Here is a 20,658-nt window from a genome sequence, read left to right as displayed (position 1 = left end):
CTGTGCCCTGAGAGGACTGAGCTGCCTCTGACTCCTGCTTCTGTGCAGAAGAAGGGAATTGTGCATATTAGTTTTCTACTGCTGTGTGATGAGTTAATATAAACTCAGCAGCTGGAGACAACTCAGATGTGTGCTGTCACAGCTTCAGGGAGCAGGCATGCAGGTGCAGGTTGGCTGGGTGCTCTGCCCTGGGTGTCACCCGCTGCAGTCCAGGCATTGGCCTGGCTGTGGTCTCGTCCTCTTCCAGGCTCATTTAGGTTCTTGGTGGAATTCAGCTCCGGTGCTGGTAGGCCTGGGGCCCCGTGCTCTTGCTGGCTGATGGCCAGGGCCACTCTCAGCTCCTGGCCCTGTTCATGAGGCCCTTCCATTGCTCTCTACACTTTAGTGTCTGACTTACTGTCTCTGGTTTAGGCCCAGTTTACAGGGCTCCTGTGGCTCTATCAGGCCCACCTGATGATTAGCTCGTAGCCCACTGACTGGTCACCTTCATTACACCTGCAGGAGTGACTCCTCCCACATTCACAGCCCCCACTTTACTTGGGGGCCGGGGTTGGGGCGCTGGCAGGGACTTGCACACCAGGGCTGGGGATCTAGGGGATGTCTCAGAATCCTGCCACCACATGGGGCAGCACCTGTGCTTAGAAGGAATATCTCAGGGGCAAACTACACAGTGCCACTTCCTAAAATTGCTGGAAACAAATGCATAGTGTTGAGGACTGGGTGATTTTAAACCTTGCATCTCAGGTGGATCCCCTGGTCCCTGGAGGAGTACAGGCACCTGCCTGGTGCAAGTTAGAATTCTGGAGTTTGCAGGGAGGCCACAGGTGGCATACACTCCTGAGACTTTTCCTATGGAGAGGAGGGGTCATGTGTCCTGTCCACCCTAGCCTGCATCCACTGTGACCTGAGGAAATAGAAGCCGGTCCTAAATTGTTTACCTGCTGCTTCTAAAATCAGTGTTCTTAGGAGGCCAGTGTTGCCGTATGGTGTTAGTGGGACTTACGTGTTTTCTCTGCGGTGCTTTTCCTGTGCACAGACACGGGGGCATGTGGTACACAAGCCTGTGGAAGTGTCTCCTGGTGTGATGCCCTCTGTCACCTGGTCCTCTGCTGCTCTCCCCCTTCCCATCCCTGCAGGCTGGGAGCCGCCCCTTCCAGCTGGAGTCATGGGAATTGAAGTTATGGGGTGCTAGTCTGCTCTGGCTGCTGTGACAGCACCACAGACTGGGCGGCTTAAACAACAGAAGTTTATTGTCTCACAGTCTGGAGGCAGGATGTCCAAGATCAAGGCATTGACAGGACTGGTGTCTCTGGGGGCCTCTCTCCTTGGCTTGCTGATAGCCGTCTTCTCCCTGTGTCCTCACATGGTCTTCCTCTGTGCACACACATCCCTGGTGTCTCTCCCTCTCCTTATAAGGATCAGGGCCCCACCCTATGACCTCATTTTGACTCAGTCACCTCTTTAAAGACCTTATGTCCAAATACAGTTGCTGAGAAAAGGAGGACAACTAATATCTAATATGTATGTTATATGTAATGTATCTGTTATATATGTATAGACATACACATGTAAAATGTAATATATTATATATAAGTTATATAGTATATGTTACTATATAATGTATATGGTATACATATAATAAAAATAAGAGTAACGCAGACCAGGCAGGGGTGTTGCCGGGTCAGTGTAGGGTCCACACTCAGTGCTGGAGCTCCCGCTGGAACAGTCAACCGGACTGTGGGGCTTCAATGAGGAATTTTTGTCTGTCTGTCGAGGTGATGAAGGGGTTCTGTGATGCTGTTCTTCCACAAGTGACTCCTGAGTCTGGGTTTTAAGGGTCCTGCTGCTTTAGGAGTTCCTGTGAGCTGCAGGGCCTTTCTCTTTCAGGCATCCTGGAGCTGCTCTGCTGCAGCTCCCTTTGCTTTCCATGGCTGGGACGGGTCTTCCTGCCAGGTTGGTCACCGAGGTCTCCTCATCCATTGCTCTGTGTTTACAGGGGCCTGTGCGGGGGTCTCCTTCGGGCTCAAATGCCTCCATCAAAGTTAACTGTTTTCAATACGTGCTCTGCTGGAGTGGGCAAGCTAATGTTCTAAGATTTCAAGGCAGATGGAAACTGACTTTATTTTTGATGAGTTCTGTAAATGGAATGTAGTCAAGATAAACAACCCAGACAGTGTCACGCCCTGCCTCCTCTGGCCCGGTCACCCCCGCCTCCTGCCTGTCCCCAGGGCCAGTGTAGGACCACCGGTCTCCTGGCAGCTGCTGTCACACTGGGGCCTGTCCAGCTCACTGTCAGCGTGCACTGCCCACCTCAGTGACCGCACAGCAAATTAGCTTTTGGAAACTTTCTTCTGGAAAGGACAGGGCCTTTCAAATTCCTCTGTACTTTCTGTGAGAAGCCAACAAAGTGTCCTGATAAGGAAGAAAGACTAAAGAGCTAATGTTGCGATGATAGAAAGTCAAGGTTTGATCTTCAGAAGAGGAAATAGGAACATAGTTAAGTGATGTTTCATTTGTCACTCCTCAAGGCTGTCTGTCCACTGGGAAGAAGTCAGACTGTGACAGTGAGCGGGCAGCACCCTTGGGCCGGAGCCGGGGGACTTGTCACAGCTGGAAAAGGATGCCTCACCTGAACAGCACCCTGGCCTTGCAGGGAGGGTTGGGTCCAGAAGAATACCTTTGTGCTCACATTGGGGGCTTGATTCTATAGCCCCCAGGGGGTGCTATCTAGTGCTTTGGTCTCGCCTTGAATTTATTTTTGAGGACAAAATTGTATCTAATTTATCTTTGTTGGCCCTATAGCGACCAAACTACGGTGTATCTTGAAACAGAGGAATGCAAGTAAATAGAGGCTTATAGTGGAAGGGGCTACTTCTCTTTTCAGCACCTGGGGCAACTGATGCTAGGAGCCCCTGGAAGTCTGCCGTGGGTTCCCTCAGATCCACAGTGTGGAATAAAATAGAGGTCTGACACTCAGGACTCATCACCCAGCGCTCAGGAGTCAGGTGAGACTCAGACTCGCTGCTGAATTGTTCTCCGGGAGCTCAGGCGAGGAAGTGTGGGGGGCCAGTGAGAAGGTGATGGTGAAAGTGAAGTGTGTTTTAGGGCTTTTTATTTTCCTAACAACATAACCCAGAGGATTTTTTCATGCAGTTTTCTCATGTAGAATGTCATGTTGAGATAAAGTCTTGTTCCTCTGCTTATTTATAAAACTGGACAAAACTGCCTCCAAGGAGCTCTTAAAAATGCCATTTGTAGGATTAATGAGCCCATTTTTCCAGAGTAAAAAAAAAAAATCTAAAGCAGAAATCTACCCGTGTTTTCATCCTACTACCTATTAATCAATAGTAACTATCAGGGGTTGAAAGCTGACTGTGGCAGGCACTGTTTTGAGTGATTATCTACTTCATCTTGAGCGTCGTGGAGAGGATACATCTGCTGTGATCTCCATCCTGCAGAAGGTACAGAGGTTCTGCTAGCTGTCTCTATGAATTTGTCTATTGTACGGACCTCATAAGAGTGAAATCGTACAGTGTTTGTCCTGTTGTGACTGGCTTATTTCACTTAGCATAATGTCCTCTGAGTCCATGTTGTAACATGTGTCAGAATTTCCTTCCTTTTCATGGCTGAATCATATTCCACTGTATGAATATACGACACTTTGCTTATCCAACTATTGTTGGGCATTTGGGTTGTTTCCACTTTTGGGCTATTGGGAGTAATGCTGTTATGAACATGGGTAGGCAAATATACATTAGAGTCCCTGCTTTTAATTCTTTGGGGTATATACCTAGGAGTGGAAAGCATAGCCATTTTAAAGGGGACAATTCAGTGGCATTTAGTGTAACCATCACCACTACCTAGTTCCAGAACATTTTAATCACCCCAAATGGAAACCTGTGCCCAGGAAACAATTTCTCCCCATCCCATCTCCCCTCCCCTCAGGCTCTGGCAGCCACGAATTCACCTTCTATTGCCATGGATTTGCCTGTTCTAGATATTTCATATTACTGGAGTTTCACTATATGTGGCCTTTAGGAATCTTCTTTTAAATGCTTGTTATTATGGAAAATTTCAGCATACCAGAAAGTGGCATGATGTGTTCAATGAGCTACATGTGCCCATCACCCAGATTTGGCCTCCATCGATCTCCTCCAGACTTGTTAATGGCTGTCTCTTTACCAGGGAAGAAAAGCAGTACGTGAACCGATTCTGGAAAGAAATCCGCGTGGGAGACTTTGTGCGTCTTCGCTGCAACGAGATCATCCCTGCAGACATCCTGCTGCTCTGTTCGAGTGACCCCGACGGGCTGTGCCACATCGAGACGGCCAACCTGGATGGAGAGACCAACCTGAAACGGCGCCAGGTGGTCCGAGGCTTCTCCGAGCTCGTAAGTGACCTGGTGTGTCCAGGGTCCCAGGTACCATGTCCTGTGGTGCTTCCCATGCCGGCCCTCCAGGCCTTCGAGCACCTGCATCCCCTCCATCAGGCCAGGCTGATGGATGGATGGGGGACTGAGGGTCTGAGAGGACCCCAGTCCCCCTGAGCACATAACTGGCCTGTGGCTATGGGAAACAGGACCCAGTTTTATGACTCTGATTTCCACGGCACAATTTGTAGATTTGGAGTCCCTTTAAAGTCACTAGGAACACTTGGGACTGGCTAACTGTCAGCATTTACCCAGCTGTTGCTCTCATTCTAACACAGCAGCAGTAATGACCTGACCCCAGCATGTGGCTCAGGAATTTCTCTCCTCAGGGGTGTTTCTGAGTTCAGTGTCAGGTCTTCTGTGACTGAATTCTGCCTTGGAGGAGCATCGACCACAGCTCAGAAATGCTGGCCCTGTGGGGAGCGAGAAGTAGGAAGGGGAGCAGGGTTCCACCACCTATACCCACCGATAGCCTTGTGGCCGGAAAGTTCAGACCCTGTCAGGGGTTTCCAACCTCTGTCCGCCTCCGGGTCTGTGCAGAGGATGCAGGGGTGCCAATGCCAAGGGACAGAAAGGAGCATGAGCCCTTGGGGATCAGGAGGTGTCTGGCAGGGCAGTGGGCTAGCCCACACCTTGTTCTCCTGACACTGAGCTGCCTGTCTCTGTCACTCAGGGGCCTTGCCATCAAGGAAGGAAGGTTTAAGAAGTGCCCGAGGCAGTGAGCTCCTGAGTTTCAGGAAGGCAGCCACTGGGGGGGTCTCTTCCTCTGTCACATAATGAGTGTCAGTGTCACACACACTGTGGATTTTCTTCCTCTGTCGTTGGCGCCCTCTCAGTGAGCTCTTACAGGAGAACCAGGCCTTAGAATCAGGACTGGGATGGGTCTGGAGCAGTTGGCTTGTTTTATAGCCTGGGGGTGTCCCTCGGGCACTGTCGGCATTTGACATAAGGCATTAGTTGTGCAGGATTGTCGGGGGAGGGGGGCATCCCCGCATCCCTCTATGAGTGTCCATGCCGTTTACCCTTGGTCACTGTGACAGCCGAAGGCACCTCCTACACTCTTGCAAAGGGCCAGATGGCATCCCACACCCTGGGGCTACTGCCGGCCTTGGTGGCAGGACTTTCTGAGCCTGACACTCACCCACCTCCTGCAGACGGCCCGGACTTCCTCAACAGTGTCTGGATTGTTCTGCCCTCGCTTCTGTCCACCACCATGATTTCCTCATTTTCATCTCCTTTTGCGCCAAGAATGTTTTTGTGAGCTGCCTCAAATCTTTCTTGGAAAGAGGCAAAGCATACGTAAACATTAAAAATAGTATTTTTTTTAAATGGGATGCTCTTCTCCCGGATCAGGAGAGTTGGTGACAGTGCTTGTTGGGGACCCTTGAGGCCCAGCACTGGCACATTCAGTGAGTTCCAGCTTCTGCATTGATTGTGCTCCAGGGTTTGGTAATAAATGTGGGCCAACATTCCCCTGCCATTTCCCCCCCGGCCACATGTGCATGTGTCCTGAGGTCGCCTCACCCCAAGGCTTCTCCCCCAGAACCCACTGTTCCCAAGCCCTCTCCAGGGCACAGGCGTGGGGACGAGCCCTGAGGTCAGCAGGGATGGGCTTGGATTGGAGGGAGGTGGTGACCGCACAGGCTCCAGCTCCATCCAGGTGGAGCAGCCAGTGTGCGCAGAGGGTGCCTGTAACATAAACGGATGCATCCGTGTATCTAATGGGCGAAACTTCAGACACTGTGGAAAACCTGGCGAAACTGCAGAACCTGCGAGCAGAGTGGATCTGTTTGTGTGGCGAGTGGGGCAAAGCTACGGGGGTGCATCTCCTTGGTCAGCTTTCGGGAAAAACTTCCTTGTTTCCTGTCTTCTAATTTGTTCAGTTGCTGAACCCAGTAATATCTAAAAGCCTCCTCCACCCACTTTTCTCACTGGTGCTTTGTATAAACGCACTGTTCGTAAGATGGATGTTGAAATTCCAGGATCGCTACAGACAGACACATCCTATATCCTGCTGCGTAGTGCCCGTGCATGCCTGAGGAGGTCAATGGAGCTGAGCCGTAACTTAGTCAAAATGGCCAAAATTAAGAACCAAAACCATTTTGATTAAAAAAAAGTTTCTTTATCAGCACCCAAATTCTTCAATATGTATGCACACTCTAGTCCCTATTATTGGTATATTTTTTCACTTTCTGTTTTTTTCTCCCTCTTTCCCTAACGTCCAAAGGCATTTTTCTGGTACCTGAATTCTTGTTCATACATTATTATTCTGAAATGTATGAACTGCCCCATGGAAAATAAAGATAGGAAGTCTCTGGCTTTTAAAAGCCTGACAATTGGAAAACCAAGGTTTGGCTGTAACATTACAATGCCAGGAACATTTCAGTTCTATGTATTGAAGTGGGGTTTTCACGGGTGGAGTCAGCTGGTGTCTCAGGCAGGTGAAGAGCGGATTCCTGTCCAATGCACAGTAACAGTGCCACGTTGACGAGGCCTCAGTTGGAAGTGCAGGCCCCTAGGAAAACTTAAATTAGAGGTGATTTGCAAAACTAAGGTGAAGAATATGAGAGGACCTTGACATTCATGCAGGGGCTGGGTGTATCTGTCAGGGTCCAGTGAGGAGGCAGAAACCGCAGCTGATTTGGCCAGGGTAAGTTTGATGTAAAGAACTCCTCATGGGGGATTGCACAGTAAAAGTGAAGGGACTCCCCAGAATGTAGAAGAGCTGATAGAGGGAACAGCCAGTGGTCCTGGTGGTAAGATAGTGCCCAGGGAAGAGGCCCCCAAGCCTGAGTCTTGTTCTCATGGCCGAGGGCATGGCTGTCCTTCATGAGATGGCAGAAAATTTAATGAGGGGCGGGCTGTACCAGTGGGTCAGCCCTCACAGGTGCAGGGGAGCCATACACTGGGAGGTGCTGGGCCTGGGAGCTTGCGAGATGCTGGGACAGGTGCTGCTGGAGCCGGGTGCTGGGGATGCCACCCTCTGTGTGGGGTTCCCACCGCTGCCGTGGACGAAGGCCAGGTGGCGGCTCTCTGGACAGCAGCCCCTTGGATCCCAGGCCTGTATATGCGAGGTGTTCAGAGGGCATGCAGAGAGCAGCAGCCTGGGCTGGGTTCCGAGGCTGATCCTCAGGGATCTGGTTTCCCTGAGCTGAGAGCTGGGGAGAGCTTGTGCAGCCTGGGTCCTGGAGAACAAATCCACTGACCCTCCACCTGAAGGCCAGCTCCTCCCTCTAGCACCCTTGGCTGACAAGGCAAGAATGTGGCTCCTCTTCCCACCCTCTCCAGTTTCCAAAGTCATTTATGAAGTGCGTGTTGTTTGCTTGGGGAAGGACGCTAAGAAAGAGGGAAGTGGTCCACATGCTGCAGGGTCTGGTCATTTAAGGCAGTGGGACCAACTCCTAGAGGACCCAGGCCTGCTCACCAGCAGATACTTGATACTGAGCAACAAGAAGAATCCCATTAGGGGATTGGGCTTGGAAAGTGGCCTTCCGAGAGGCCTAGGGAGGCTCCCAGAAAGAGGGCTTAAATCGTATTCTGAAGGCTAGGATGGGAGGGTTTGGGTGCCGGGTAGGTGGTTTAGGCAATGATACAGGTCAGATGATGTCTCAGAGGTAGAAACAGGATTGTATGTAAAGAAGAGAGTTAGACAAATTGTACAGAATTGAGGGGCTGGAAACACAGCGAGGTGGGGATGCATGGCTTGCCCAGACCCCTGAGTCCAAGGGGACAAGGCCCCCAGACACCTTCAGCCACCCAGCCATCTTGCCTCTGGAGAAAGAAACATAGATATTGGCACTTCAAAATAAACATTTGATTTAAAAGTTGGGGTCATGGGAGTTCCCTGGCGGTCCAGTGGTTAGGAGTCCGTGCTCTCACTGCCAGGAACCTGGGTCCAGTCCCTGGTTGGAGAACTGAGATCCCACAAGGCACACAGTGTGACCAAAAAAAAAAAAGTTGGGATGAAATTGGCATTATCGAAGAAATAAGAGGGACGGCAAGGCTGAACACGAGCTGTCACAATAACAACTCACATTTGTTCTGGCGTCCTGGGGGCCAGGCGTTATTATGCCTCTCCCGTTCATAGTGGTTCAAACATTTTAAAATCATATTTTAAAATATAAATTGTGAGGTAATGATGATCATACCCTTTTATAGATGACAAACAGGGAAGTCAGGAGATTCTGCCAAGGCCCCCCTCCCCCACCCATCGAATCAGCGGAGAGCTCGAAGCTTCCGGGTCTGGCAGCTCCTGGGTTGGCAGGGTGGGGGTTCTCCAGCTCCCTGTCTTTCCTGTTCATTGGGCATCTGTGTTGCTTCATCCCACGCGTTCATTCAGACCTGCAGCCCTACCCATGCAGCTGCATGTGTTCAGCCTCTATACAGGGAGAAGTTTCTAGCTCATCTGTAACATTCGCACAGTCATTTCTGCAGAATGAGGAGGTCCTTAGGCTGATAATTTTACATAAAGATCTTTTTTTTTTTTAACAGAGTCTCACTTTTGTGATTTTTCATTCTTTTAACAAATATTTATTGAGCACCTACTATGCTTTAAATGCCATTCTAGGCACCCATCAAAACAGGTAAACGTCTTTCCCCTCATGGTGTTGTGTGACGTGTGAATAGGTAAATCGGGCAGAGGTGGACTAGGGATACTGCTGAGGATAAAGCAGAAGCAGGGGCCCTAAGCCTCAGGTGGTGTTGGAGTTTCAGAGGGGGTGGGGCCGTCTAGGAGGGGACTTACGTGTGGGTTAATTTCCTGGGAAAAAATGTTCCTCCAGTTTGTCTCTTGGATGGACTTGTGGGATTGTTGCCCACACCCCGGCTACACCCACAGGGCCATCTGCTTCCCACAGTTTGGAGCGGTGATTGTGGGAGCTGCAGGAAGAGCTGAACCCACAAGCCTGCCGAAGCTCGCTCTTCCCAGGCGTGTGTGGGTGTGTGCACACGTGTGTGCATGTGTGCCTGGCGCGTGCTCCCGATGACATTAGTGTGGAAATTTCCTAGGCTGGAAAAAGTCTGAGAAGCACTACTTTAAAAAGATGTACCTAAGGGCTTCCCTGGTGGCGCAGTGGTTGAGAGTCCGCCTGCCAATGCAGGGGACGCGGGTTCGTGCCCCGGTCCGGGAGTATCTCACATGCCGCAGAGCGTCTGGGCCCGTGAGCCATGGCCGCTGAGCCTGCGTGTCCGGAGCCTGTGCTCCACAATCGGAGAGGCCACAACAGTGAGAGGCCCGCGTACCGCAAAAACAAAAAAAAAGATGTACCTAATGTCTAGATTGGCACGGATCCTAAGACAGTGACCTGGCTTTTCTTCCACTTTGCACGTAGATTTTACTAAGTTACCACCAGCATTGGGTGCCAGACTCTCTCAGGCAGTGACAAAGCTCAGAGTTTCCTTTATGAGGGAGTCAGTCCTCCCCCAAGTTACTTGACAAAATTCAGGGAGTTTAGAAGAATGACTAAAATTCCAAATATGTAGGAGACACAATTAATATTTTTTTGTTTCTACCTACACATGCTCCCAAAATTATCTCTACCACAGGAAAACTAGGGGTGAAAAGTTGGTTTGTAAGATAGTTCTTACACCAAAGTTTCTTTTTCCTTAAGCTGTTGGAGTATTCAAATTAGCTATATTCTCTGCTGTGGGATTGAAGAAGGAAACCATCTGTCATCTAAGTGGAAAACAAAGACAGCTGGCTGGGTGTGTTAATTGGATTGGTCAATATCAAGCCTTGGCAAAAAGATTCATGGTTTTCTTTTACATAATGAAATATAGTCACTAAGCTCATAATTTATACTGTGAGACATTTTTATTCTCATATTTAACAATCATATACTTTTGTTGAAGGATATTAAATAGGTAACAGGAAAGAATATGAGAAAGAAAATTATTTTGAGAATATAATAACTATATTTGGACTAAAAATTTAAATCTAGCCAGTGTGGATATTCAAAGCAATTCAGTTAGGTAGGTAATATAATTATCTGAGACATACCATGTTTTATAATATCAACTGCATTTACTTCGTGGGGAATGTCAATTTGGTTGTATAATAAGATGTTTTGGTTTCCAATCCAGGTGACTTTGCCATGGATTCTTTGCCTTGAACCTGTGGTCTAGGAAAGCAGTGCTTGCAGAGAGTAAAGTACTGTAATCTTAATGAAAACAACTAAATGCCAGGAAGTTGATAATATTAGACTCCCCTGAAGTATTAATCCTAAAAGATCTTATTACAATATATAGAAACTTCAACTTTTTTGTGTGTGCATTTAACTTCGTGTTTTTTTGTTTGGTTGGAAGTGGTTATTTTCTATTCTAGGAAAAAGACAACTAAAGCAATAAGGTTTTTGTTCTATTCATGGTGGTATACAATGTGAAGTTTTATTTTTATTTTCATTGGAAAAAAAGGAATTTAATCAAATTCCAACTTTTCTAAATGTAGTTAAATTGCATCAGCAATCGCAGAGTTTGAGACTCTGTGTGTGTGTGTGTGTGTGTGTGTGTGTGTGTGTGTGTGTGTGTGTGTGTTTCTGGAGCAGGCATTTCTTACCAGTAGAAGGAGCTGGCAATGTGAGATCTGTCCAGTTGGCAGTAAGGTCCTCCTCACAAGTGGGTATGGGTGTGTATGTAGACGTGTGGTTGTGTGCATGTGTGTTTGCCCACGTGTGAGTGTATTTGTGTGTGGGTATGCGCATAGGTATGTGTATGTGTGTGAGAGTGTGTGTGTGCAAGCGTATGTCCCAAAGAATAAAGCAAAATGAGCTAAACGTGCCCAAGTTACCACTTTTGACTATCTTTGAGGAGAGGATAAAGATTCTTTCCTGGGCTAAGACATACTGTTCTAACAGTATATTGATGTGCAGGAGCTCATTCCTGGGGGACCTGGAATTTTCAGTCTGGTTGTTGAGCATCTCCTGTTCACTGCTCACATTAGGCGATGGTGCCCAGGCAGTCCCGTCTCTGCGCAGTGGACTCTGGGGCAGATTGTTCCTTGATGGGGTGTCGTGCCTGGGGCTGTGTCCCTTCCCCTTGTTTTCTGAGCAGAGCCCCCGATGAGAGGAAGGTCCCTGTTCCCACAATATGAGACCAGTCGCCACAGCATTTGAATTTTTTGAGTTATCCTCCATTTGTTTCTGAATGTTGAGTCTAGTTCCCCATTTTACCAAGAATTACTGGGGAAGTTATATAAAGCTTTCAGCCTGCATGTACTCCTCGAGTGGAAGCCAGTGCTAGGTTTTTGTACTGGTGCGAGTGCTTCTGAGAGTCTGGCCTCCCCACACAACAGAACAAAGCAGGGATCCTTGTCCACATCTGCACAGTCATCATGATGTCCTGTGAACCAGTCCTTGTGTTACCTACCAGGGTTCTTGGCCTTCCCCAATCAATAGAAATTGATCAGAGGCCAGACAAGAAATTCAGGCAAGGCTTTACTGGGGCTCCTGCTGCAGCAGGGAGGAGTGAGAACAAGTAACAGTTTCCCTTGCACACTCTCTGGCGGGAGTGGCAAGCTGGTTCCTTGTATGGGGTGAGGGTGGGGGTGCGTCCAGGGGTCGGGCTGGAGGGGTGGCTTAGGAGGTTTGCCCACCCGTTAGGTGGTGCTCTGTGCAGGGTGCATGCCCAGTACCCTGCTTTTGCTCCCGACCCCCTGCTTTTGCTCCCGGCTCTTCAGCAGTGGCAGTTGGGTGTGTTTTTTGGTCTTTTTTAATCTTGTCCATAATGTGCCCCAACTGTGCATGCACGCAGTTATTTTTAGTCCCTTATAGTTTCTTTGTATTTCGTAGCTCCAGGAGACATTTGTCTAGGTGCAGGCACTGCAGCAAAGTGTCGCAGGTCCCAGGTCCCAGTTTGTCTCACCTGTAAGGTGAAGGGAGCTGTGCTACAGAGCACACTGTTACCTGCTTGGGTGTGGATGAAACTGTGCTCCTGACATCTGAATTGGGTTTAAACCATATTGAGATACATTCGGGGCTTTTCCAGCAGTGCTGACGAATAATCCATACTGGGGAAGGCACCGGGATTCGACCTAGCAGCCCCAATTGGCATTGTCACCCAGCCGAGGTCAGGCAGAAGTTTGTTGGTTTCCAGTGGAGCCTCTTGCAGTAACAGATGTGTCAGGGCACCTTCCCCTCCAGTGACCAGAGCCAGTGTGTCATAGCCAGTGACCAGAAATCTTCCCCTCCGATCCAGAGAGCAGACACTGAGGTACATCTGCATGGGTTTTTGTAAGTTTAGAATTAGGCCAAAGCTTCAGAATTGTTCTTTGTTGCACACACACACACCTAACCCTAATCCTAACCCTAACAGAAATATCCATGTGTGAGTCTTGTGTCTTTGAGAAAAAAGGAAAAAAATATTCTCACATACTTGTGACGAGTGACTTTTCAGCACATCTTCCTGCTGTTGGTTAGCAGTGAGCCCTTTCGTTTGGGTGGTAAAGAAGGCTGGCTTCAAAGGACTGCAGATCTAGGTTTGTTTTGGAAGGAACATCAAATGTCTGGTTTGGTCATCCGGCCTTTATCAAGCATTTTAGAGCCTTGACCATCAGGCAGGAAATCTTGTGAGGACAGACTTTGTGAGGTTGACATGAGGACAGACTGAGAGGGGGCGTGTCTCTCTCAGCCCTGGAGACCCTCCTCCAGGGTCATGAGTGTTGAAACCCTGCTTGGATATTCTGAGTGTTGGTGTGTCAAGGCTAAGGACGGGCAGGGAAGATGTGCCAGGAGGGTCGGGCTCTATAGCCCAGGTGGGACTGTTTGTCCCAAGCACCAGAGATCAGAGGCTCAAGAGCACTTGGATTCAACAAGGTGGGGCCATCTGCCTGTTCTAAGCCATCCTGCACCTCGTGCCCCTTGGGGAGATGGGCATCTTTGTGACAGCTGCCTGCCAACTCCCTGTTGACCCTGTTGACAGGAGACCCTAGGGCTGGCACTGTGCAGAACCCGGAACTGGCGGGGCTCTGTGTTAGTGTTCAGAGAGCTTGTGACCCTTCTGGTGAGAATGAGACTGTCTGCGCCAACCACTCCCCCCTCCTCCCCCGCCTTGGGTAGTGGAACCAGCTGACACTCACCCAGCACTCACAGTGTGCCAGGCCTCTCTGAGCCTCCCAGGTCACTGCTTCCTCTGATTCTCTTGAGGGAGGTGCTGGGACACCCATGTCATCCAGGTCCCGTGTGACAGATGAGCCCTGACACACAGAGGGACTCAGCCCCTTGGCCTATCATGGGGCAGAGGGACGGTTGGGACTCAGGGCCACCTCCAGAGATCCCTAGACCATTGCTGTTGAATATACAGGATGAGGAGGGCCGGGCTGGGCTCATCCACAGCCATGGGGGCGGGGGCAGAGCGTGGCCGTCCTTGGGGTGGACAGGGTGAGTCTGGGGTCCCGTGGTCACACTGCCACACCTGGTCTGGCTGGCTTCCTGCCCAGCTTGGAGTATGTGCTTCTGATTCCACCCCTGTGGCTTGAGAGGCATAGGAAATGTTTGCTTTATTCTAAGCAGAAGAAGCCATTTGTTCCACTGATTACACCTTTCACCAAAAAAGTTCACAATTAAAGGCGTTGAGCTGCTGTGGTAGGAGCAGGTGACCAGGACACCCCTTCCTTCTACTACCCACCCCACAGCTCAGGAGACCCCTCTGACCCTCCCCTCCCCTTGGTCATGGTCACTCCTCCCCAGTGGCTGTCACAGGTTCAGTCATTTCCCAGCCACCCCAGCCCAGCACTTGGAGTTACCGCTCCCCCGACCCTCCCTGAGTGCAGAGAGCTGGTCCCAGTCCTGTAGCTTCTGCAGTGCCAGGCCTGGGACCCCGACTGGGAGGCAGCCCCTCATGAGGTGTCACCTCAGCTGGGGACACCCAAGGCCCTTGTCCCAAATACGTGACTCTGAAAGGTCCCTTCATGGAGAGCAATTCCCCTCCCCTCCACAGAGCTCTTCAGAACTGTGAAAGCTGCTGGCAACTAGCCTGGGGCAGTGGTCTCCACAGCTGACATTTGCTGGCACTTAACCACTTAACAGTGCTTTCTAGTATGGTTGACCTAAACCTGCCCTGGGGGGGTACATGGGACCCTCCGGGCTGGGCCCCCCAGCGCTCTGCCTACCTTGGTGTGGGGTGGGCAGGCACTGGGCTGTTCCGAGCTCCCCAGGGTTTCCCCAGGGCTGAGGACAACTGCCTTGAGATAAAAACAGTTGCCTTCCTGTTTTACAAGTAAGGTGGCCCAGGTCCAGAGAGATAAGCGGGCTCGCCCCAGTCCTGCAGCTACAAAGCAGGCATCCTGGCTGCACTGCCCATACCTGCAGCGCCCCTCCAGCTCCTGCGCTCACCCTGCAGGGGTGCGTGAGTCCATCCTTCCTAGGACAGCACCTGACTTTGTTCCTCCTTGCACCTTCCCAGTGTGTCCACGCAGCGTCTTCCCCCCGCAGTTGGCCCTGAGCACTGCTGCAGTGGCTGCTAGAGTCATGTCCAAATGGCAGCTCTCACCTTGGCACTGTGGCTCAGAAGCCTGCAGTGGAGGCAGGCACTTTAAAGCATTGTGGTAAAGTTAAGGGACAAGTCCCTAGGCCAGAAAGGGCAGAAAAGAAATTGATGACTGTCCAAATATCTGACTACAGTGCACTGTGTAGCAGAACAGCCCAGTCTAAAGAAACTGCTGATGCCAAGAAGCCAGGGGCAGAATGCATGATACGTGTTTGTCTATATATGTCTCTCTCTCTATATATATACACACATAGATGTAGTCGATAGGGATGTACATGCACACATGTATCTGTGGGTTCCACTTAAGAGTTGATTAGTGGTTTGAAGTGTTGGCAAAACCATGGCTAGATTGTTTCTGGGGCCTTTGGGCTGTGCCTCTCACCGAGCTGTGGTCCTCTTCCCTGGCTTCACTCCAGGAGGCCTGGATGAGCACAGGGTTCTGGGGCTGGAGAGAAGGCTCCGTCTCTGATGGGGGTTGGGGTGCCCCAGCTGGTTAGCTGGGGTGATGAGGGACCCTCGGACTGTGGGCAGATGAGATGACCACCTGGACCTCTGGCACGTCCCCGTGCAGGCTGCTGCTCTCAGACAGCAGGGACAGTTGCCCATGGGCAATGTGGCCCTGTGAGCACCTGGGTCACTTCTCACAGCAGTGCTGCACTTGGGCTTTTAAATGAGCATGACAGCTGTCACCGTTAGGGGTCTGGCCAAGTTGTGGAGGGAAAACTGAGCCCTTGCCGTCTTTGCTCTCTGCCCTCCTTGAGATGGGCAGCCCGGGGTGGGCGGTGGGGGGTATTGCCCCCTCCCCGCCTCACAGGGTGGTGGGATCCAGGTGCTGATGAGGAAACGGGAGGACAGGGAGGCTCAGAAAGGCTCCTTCATTGTTCACAGACTTGGCACTTTGTGTGCTGGGCACTGTGATTAAAACAGAAAACATCCCTTCCTTTAAGGAACTGCAGGTTAAGTGATCTGAGCTGTTGCCTGCAGCAGAGCCAGATGCAAACTGAAGCCTGCCTGAAGCAGCATGGGGGGGCTCAGCCAGCCTCCTGGCTCCCCGGCCACCGCCCAACCCTGCCCTCACTCCCGAAGGGTGGGTGATGCCTGGGCGTGTGGTTGCTCTGTGTGTGTCAGCCCTGCCTGCCCCGTTCCCTCCAAGACTTTCTAAGAAAAACCCAATGACAGTAGAGGCTGGCAGAGCTGGCGAGGCTGACTTGAGGCTGCAGCCCCTCAGTCCACACTGAGTAGAAATAAAACTGACCTTCCATGGCCTGTGAAGTGGCATGTAGCTTCCTTCCTTCCCAGCTTCCCGACCCACCTCGGTGGTGGCTGGCTCTTCTCACCCCTTCTTCCTGACTCAGAGGAAACCCCTGTTTTAGGAGGGACCACAGTCCCTGACGGGCCTGGGAGGAAGTCGCTGGTAGACAGTTTGGGGTCTGAGAAGGAGGCCCCGGGCAGGCTTGGTCACAGTGAACAAGATGGGGGCCACGGAGAGCACTGTGGAGAGTAGATTCTGGGTTCTGCACCTGCTGGCTTGCGACCCGAGAGGGTCATATCACCTCTCAGGCTTCAGTTTCAACATCTGCAAGATGGGAGCATTGTCAGAGGTCCTCCTCTCCCGGCAGACCAGAGCTCAGCATGGGTGCCTCTGCCCCTGCCCCTGCCCCCATGACTGTCCTCAAAGGAAAGGTGGGAGCGGCCCCTGTGGGCCTCTCTGTGCAGAAGAGCCTGATAATAAACACAGCAGTGGGAGGCATTGCCCTGAGCTCAGTGAGTCCAGAGTGCCTGGAGAGAGCTGGAGAGTTGGGTGCTAGTGGGGAATTGTGCGGGGTTCTGGGGAGGAGGAGGCTGCAGCATGGAGTACTGGCCTGTGGGTGTGGGACTCTGGGTCTGCAGCTTTAATCTGCCTCCCTGGTGCAAGAACATGGGAGCAGGTAGGACACAACCAGTGCTCTGGGGAGCTGCTCCTTGACCCACTCGCAGGGCAGGGCTACATGCTTCTAAGGGAAAGTCCTGGTTTTTAGAGGGAATCCTTTTGTCACATATTGCAACTGTTGGCATGTATTCCACAGAGGAAGGGAGGATGCTGGCTTGATGTGCCGGGGACTGTTAGATCTCTACCCACAGTCCAGGAGCTCAGCAGACAGGAAGCCCCACCGTGCAGGGCCGACATCATTACCAGTGTCCATGGACCTGCCGGGGCTCTCTGGAGGTGCTTCACCTCAAACCGTAGGATGGTTGTAAAGGCCAGGCTTGCAAAGGGAAAATAATTGAGAAGGAAGCCTTCATTTATGTCCATAAGGCTCCTCACAGGCGTTCACCAGATACACTGCAGAGTTATCCTCTGCAGTTGGCAGGCTGGAGCCGGGAGCTCTTGGCACCCTTGAATTCAAGGGCAGGGTCCATATGATTTCTGGTATCACAGATGGGGCGTCCTTGGCGATGACCCTTGTGTCTCAGCTACCGGAAGTTAAGGATGGCTGAGATAACCAGTTGGGGCATCCTTGGTCCTGGAAGCCCACACTGCACCATGGGTCTTAGACTGAAAAACTATTTGCGTGTAATTGCTTGTGTTCTTGTCCGGAGGTTGGTGGGTAGAGCAGCAGCATTGCCCTCACCTGGGGCTGGTGATAAATGCAGAGTCCCAGGCCTGCACAGCCCCACAGAGGCAGGATCTCATTTTGATAAGATTATTGTGGGATTCATGTCCGAGAAGTCAAGCGGTGCTGATTTATACCTGGACATACTTAGTTTTCTGTATTTCCTCTGTTTTCCAGACACAAGTAGGATAATAATCTGTTTCTATGTTCTTCTTCTTTTTTTTTTTTTTTTTTTTTTTTGCCATACGCGGGCCTCTTACTGTTGTGGCCTCTCCCGTTGCGGAGCACAGCGGCCATGGCTCACGGGCCCAGCTGCTCCACGGCATGTGGGATCTTCCTGGACCGGGGCACGAACCCGTGTCCCCTGCATCAGCAGGCGGACTCTCAACCACTGCGCCACCAGGGAAGCCCTATGTTCTTCTTCTTGATGGAGGCAGATATTTCAGTAATTCACTAATTAAGACACTTTTTTTTTTTTTTTTTTAAAGTCACAAATATAGATCACCTTCTACAAAAGATGTGCCTTTGAACACCTCTGGATAAAACAAAATTGAATGATATTCTCCTCTAGAAGTAATTTCAGGGATGCTTTGTTTGCACCGCTAGGTTAGTCCGTGGGGCAGGAGCAGTGCTTCCTGGGGTGAGTACTGGTACAGCAGGTTCTGGGCCCTGGACTTCATGGACCTGGCAGCCTCTTCCTTCGGTGTTCCCAAGCTAGGGCCACTGTCACCTGGTGTCCTAGGGAAGCTGCTCTGCCCAGCTGAGTGCCACTGCGCGTTAGGGCTACTCCGATTCCCACGCTGGCTCTCCTGCACGCCTGCCCTCCTCCCTTTCGCAGGACTCCTTCTGCCACCACTTCCGAGGGGACACTCTTTCTAACACACCAATGCTTTGGAATGCTGTCCCCAGTGTGCCCCAGGCCTCCTTGCTTGGTGTCCTGGGTCCTCCCCCAGGTGTGCCTACAGCCTCGGGGGCTTCCTCTGCTCCTGGAGTCTGGTTTACTTTCACGTTCTGCCCGTGGGTGAAATTTCAAATATCACATCCGTCCTCTGAGGCCTCCAGAAGTATTGCAACACAAGACTAAGATATACAACAAGCATTCTTGGCTTTTAAAGTTTAAAATGTAAAGACAAACCACAGGCACACCTCTGTGACCGACATGAGTGCACACGTGTCTGTGTATGTGCGTACGTGCACACAGATAGATACACAGAGACCTGCAGTCTTCCCATTATGGGGTGCCTGCCCTGAGAATCAGGATTTTTACCAGCTAGGTCAGCTGAATCTGAAAGGAGCAACCTTTGGCAGAGATCCCCAAGGGTGGAACTGCTTACAGAAACTGCGTTCTTCCCAGCCCCTGCCTGTTTCATACTTACTGCTCTCAGGGCCATGAGACTGGGGAAAATGCCTTACTTAGGTCTCTGGGAGTCCTCAGATACGGTAACAGACCCTAAAGTGTTGTGGTGCATTGTATTGGGGTTCTCCAGAGAAACAGAACCAATGGGAGAGATGAAGATAGATAGATAGATAGATAGAAGGATATAGTCTCTCTGTATATCTCTTTATATGTCTGTGTATCTATGTCTATATCTCTATATTTGAGTCAATAGCTATATAAGTCTCTCTCTTTATATATATGTACATATATATGTGTGTGTATATAATGTTTCTTTAGAGGAATATAGAGATATATAGATATTTCTATATATGGGAATCTATGTACATATAGAGAGATTTATTATGGAAACTGGCTTACAGGATTATAGAGACAGACGTCCCATGATCTGCCATCTGCAAACTGACAGGAAGGACCAGGAAGCTGATTTGTAGTTCAGTCTGAATCTGAAGGCTTGAGAACCCGGGGAACCTATGGTATGAATCCCAGTCCAAGGGCAGGAGAAAGTGAGGTGAGCTGTCCCAGCTCAACAGTGAGGCAGGAAAAAGGGCGAATTCCTCCTTCCTCCACCTGTTGTTCTGTTCAGGCCCTCAGTGGATTGGAGGATGCCTACCCACTTTGGGGAGGGCATCTGCTTTACCAGGTCCACTGATACAAATGCTCATCTTGTCCAGAAACACACAGACACACCCAGAAACGATGTCTGATCTGGGCACCTCATGGTCAGTCAAATCGGCACATAAAATTAACCACCACCTGTGTTTACTTGGTATCTTGTGGGGTTTTCCTTGGAGAGAGTATGAACAGTAAAAAGGCAGAGGGAGGCAGTTCCGGAACTTCTGCTTTGGCCGTGACCACCCTTTGAGCGTAGACTCTTCTGCTTCTGACCTTGACTTATGGCTTGAGTGGGAGGACACCATCCCAGGGTCTCGCAAGAGAGCAGAAGTGGGAGGGGATAGAGTTGTGGTGAACAGGTTCAGGAGTCAGTGAGGCTGGGCAAGGGTTGGGGCGGGGAGGAGGCCGCCATAACATGGCCTCGGGACCTTGACCAAGTCACTTCTCTCCCAGACCATCTAGAAATGGGCAGCATTGGACCATGAGGTCTCTGAGGCCCCTCTTGTCCCTGCTCTGTGATTGCCTTTCATGAAAAAGGGCAAGGACACTGCAGTGGTGTGGATGGAGAGATGGCAGGGATTAGTAGGCAGCTATGCCCCGGTCGTGACACATCCAACTCCAGCGCCCGCCAGTGCATTTCCTGTGTGCCAGGCCCCCAAGGTGGCCTCACAAGTGACCCTCAGTGACCCAAGGGGTTTGTGTATATCACTTCTCCCATTTTACAAAGGCAACAGCTGAGACAAGGAACATGAGGTCTGCTGCTCGGAATGACGTGCTGGACCCTGGCCTTTGGCCAAGGGAGGCTCTCATCTGCCTCAGAATGCTGCATTCAGAGGCCCAGTTTTGTCAAGAATAGAACAGAGGAAAGTAGACTTGGTCAGGGAAGATTTAAGTTAGACGTGGGGCTAGACTCTCCTGCATGAATAAGACAATAGTGTGTTCTACCCTAGTGTGGAGAGTTGGGGGCAGAAGTCCCTGCAGCAGGAGGTCCTGAGCTGCTCAGGAAGCTCTGGGCTCTGTTGCGGTGCTGTCAGCAGCAGCTGTGAGATGAGGGACGTGCTCATTGCAGAGGAGGGACGTGGAAGACATTTAACGCAAGGGCGCTGTTGGCTCAGAAGGGTTTGTGCCCAGAGAATGACTGGACA

General features: G+C 50.8%; 1 protein-coding gene across 1 annotated transcript in view; it reads left to right on the top strand.

Annotated features, from left to right (window-relative positions):
* LOC309819314 (phospholipid-transporting ATPase VA-like) overlaps nucleotides 1-20,658 on the top strand; it is a gene marked incomplete at both ends in the record, with an annotated part of 136,928 nt that overhangs the window by 68,601 nt on the left and 47,669 nt on the right. Inside the window, one exon of the mRNA XM_082649420.1 lies at nucleotides 4,186-4,390. Within this exon, the coding sequence (XP_082505546.1) occupies nucleotides 4,186-4,390 (205 nt within the window). The remainder of the gene's footprint in view (nucleotides 1-4,185; nucleotides 4,391-20,658) is intronic.

This window comes from Grampus griseus (assembly GCF_964374135.1).
Source record: "Grampus griseus genome assembly, chromosome: 2".
NCBI classification, from domain to species: domain Eukaryota; kingdom Metazoa; phylum Chordata; class Mammalia; order Artiodactyla; family Delphinidae; genus Grampus; species Grampus griseus.
The sequence above is the reverse complement of the archived record's forward strand: the minus strand, read 5'-3'. Positions and strand labels throughout refer to the sequence as shown.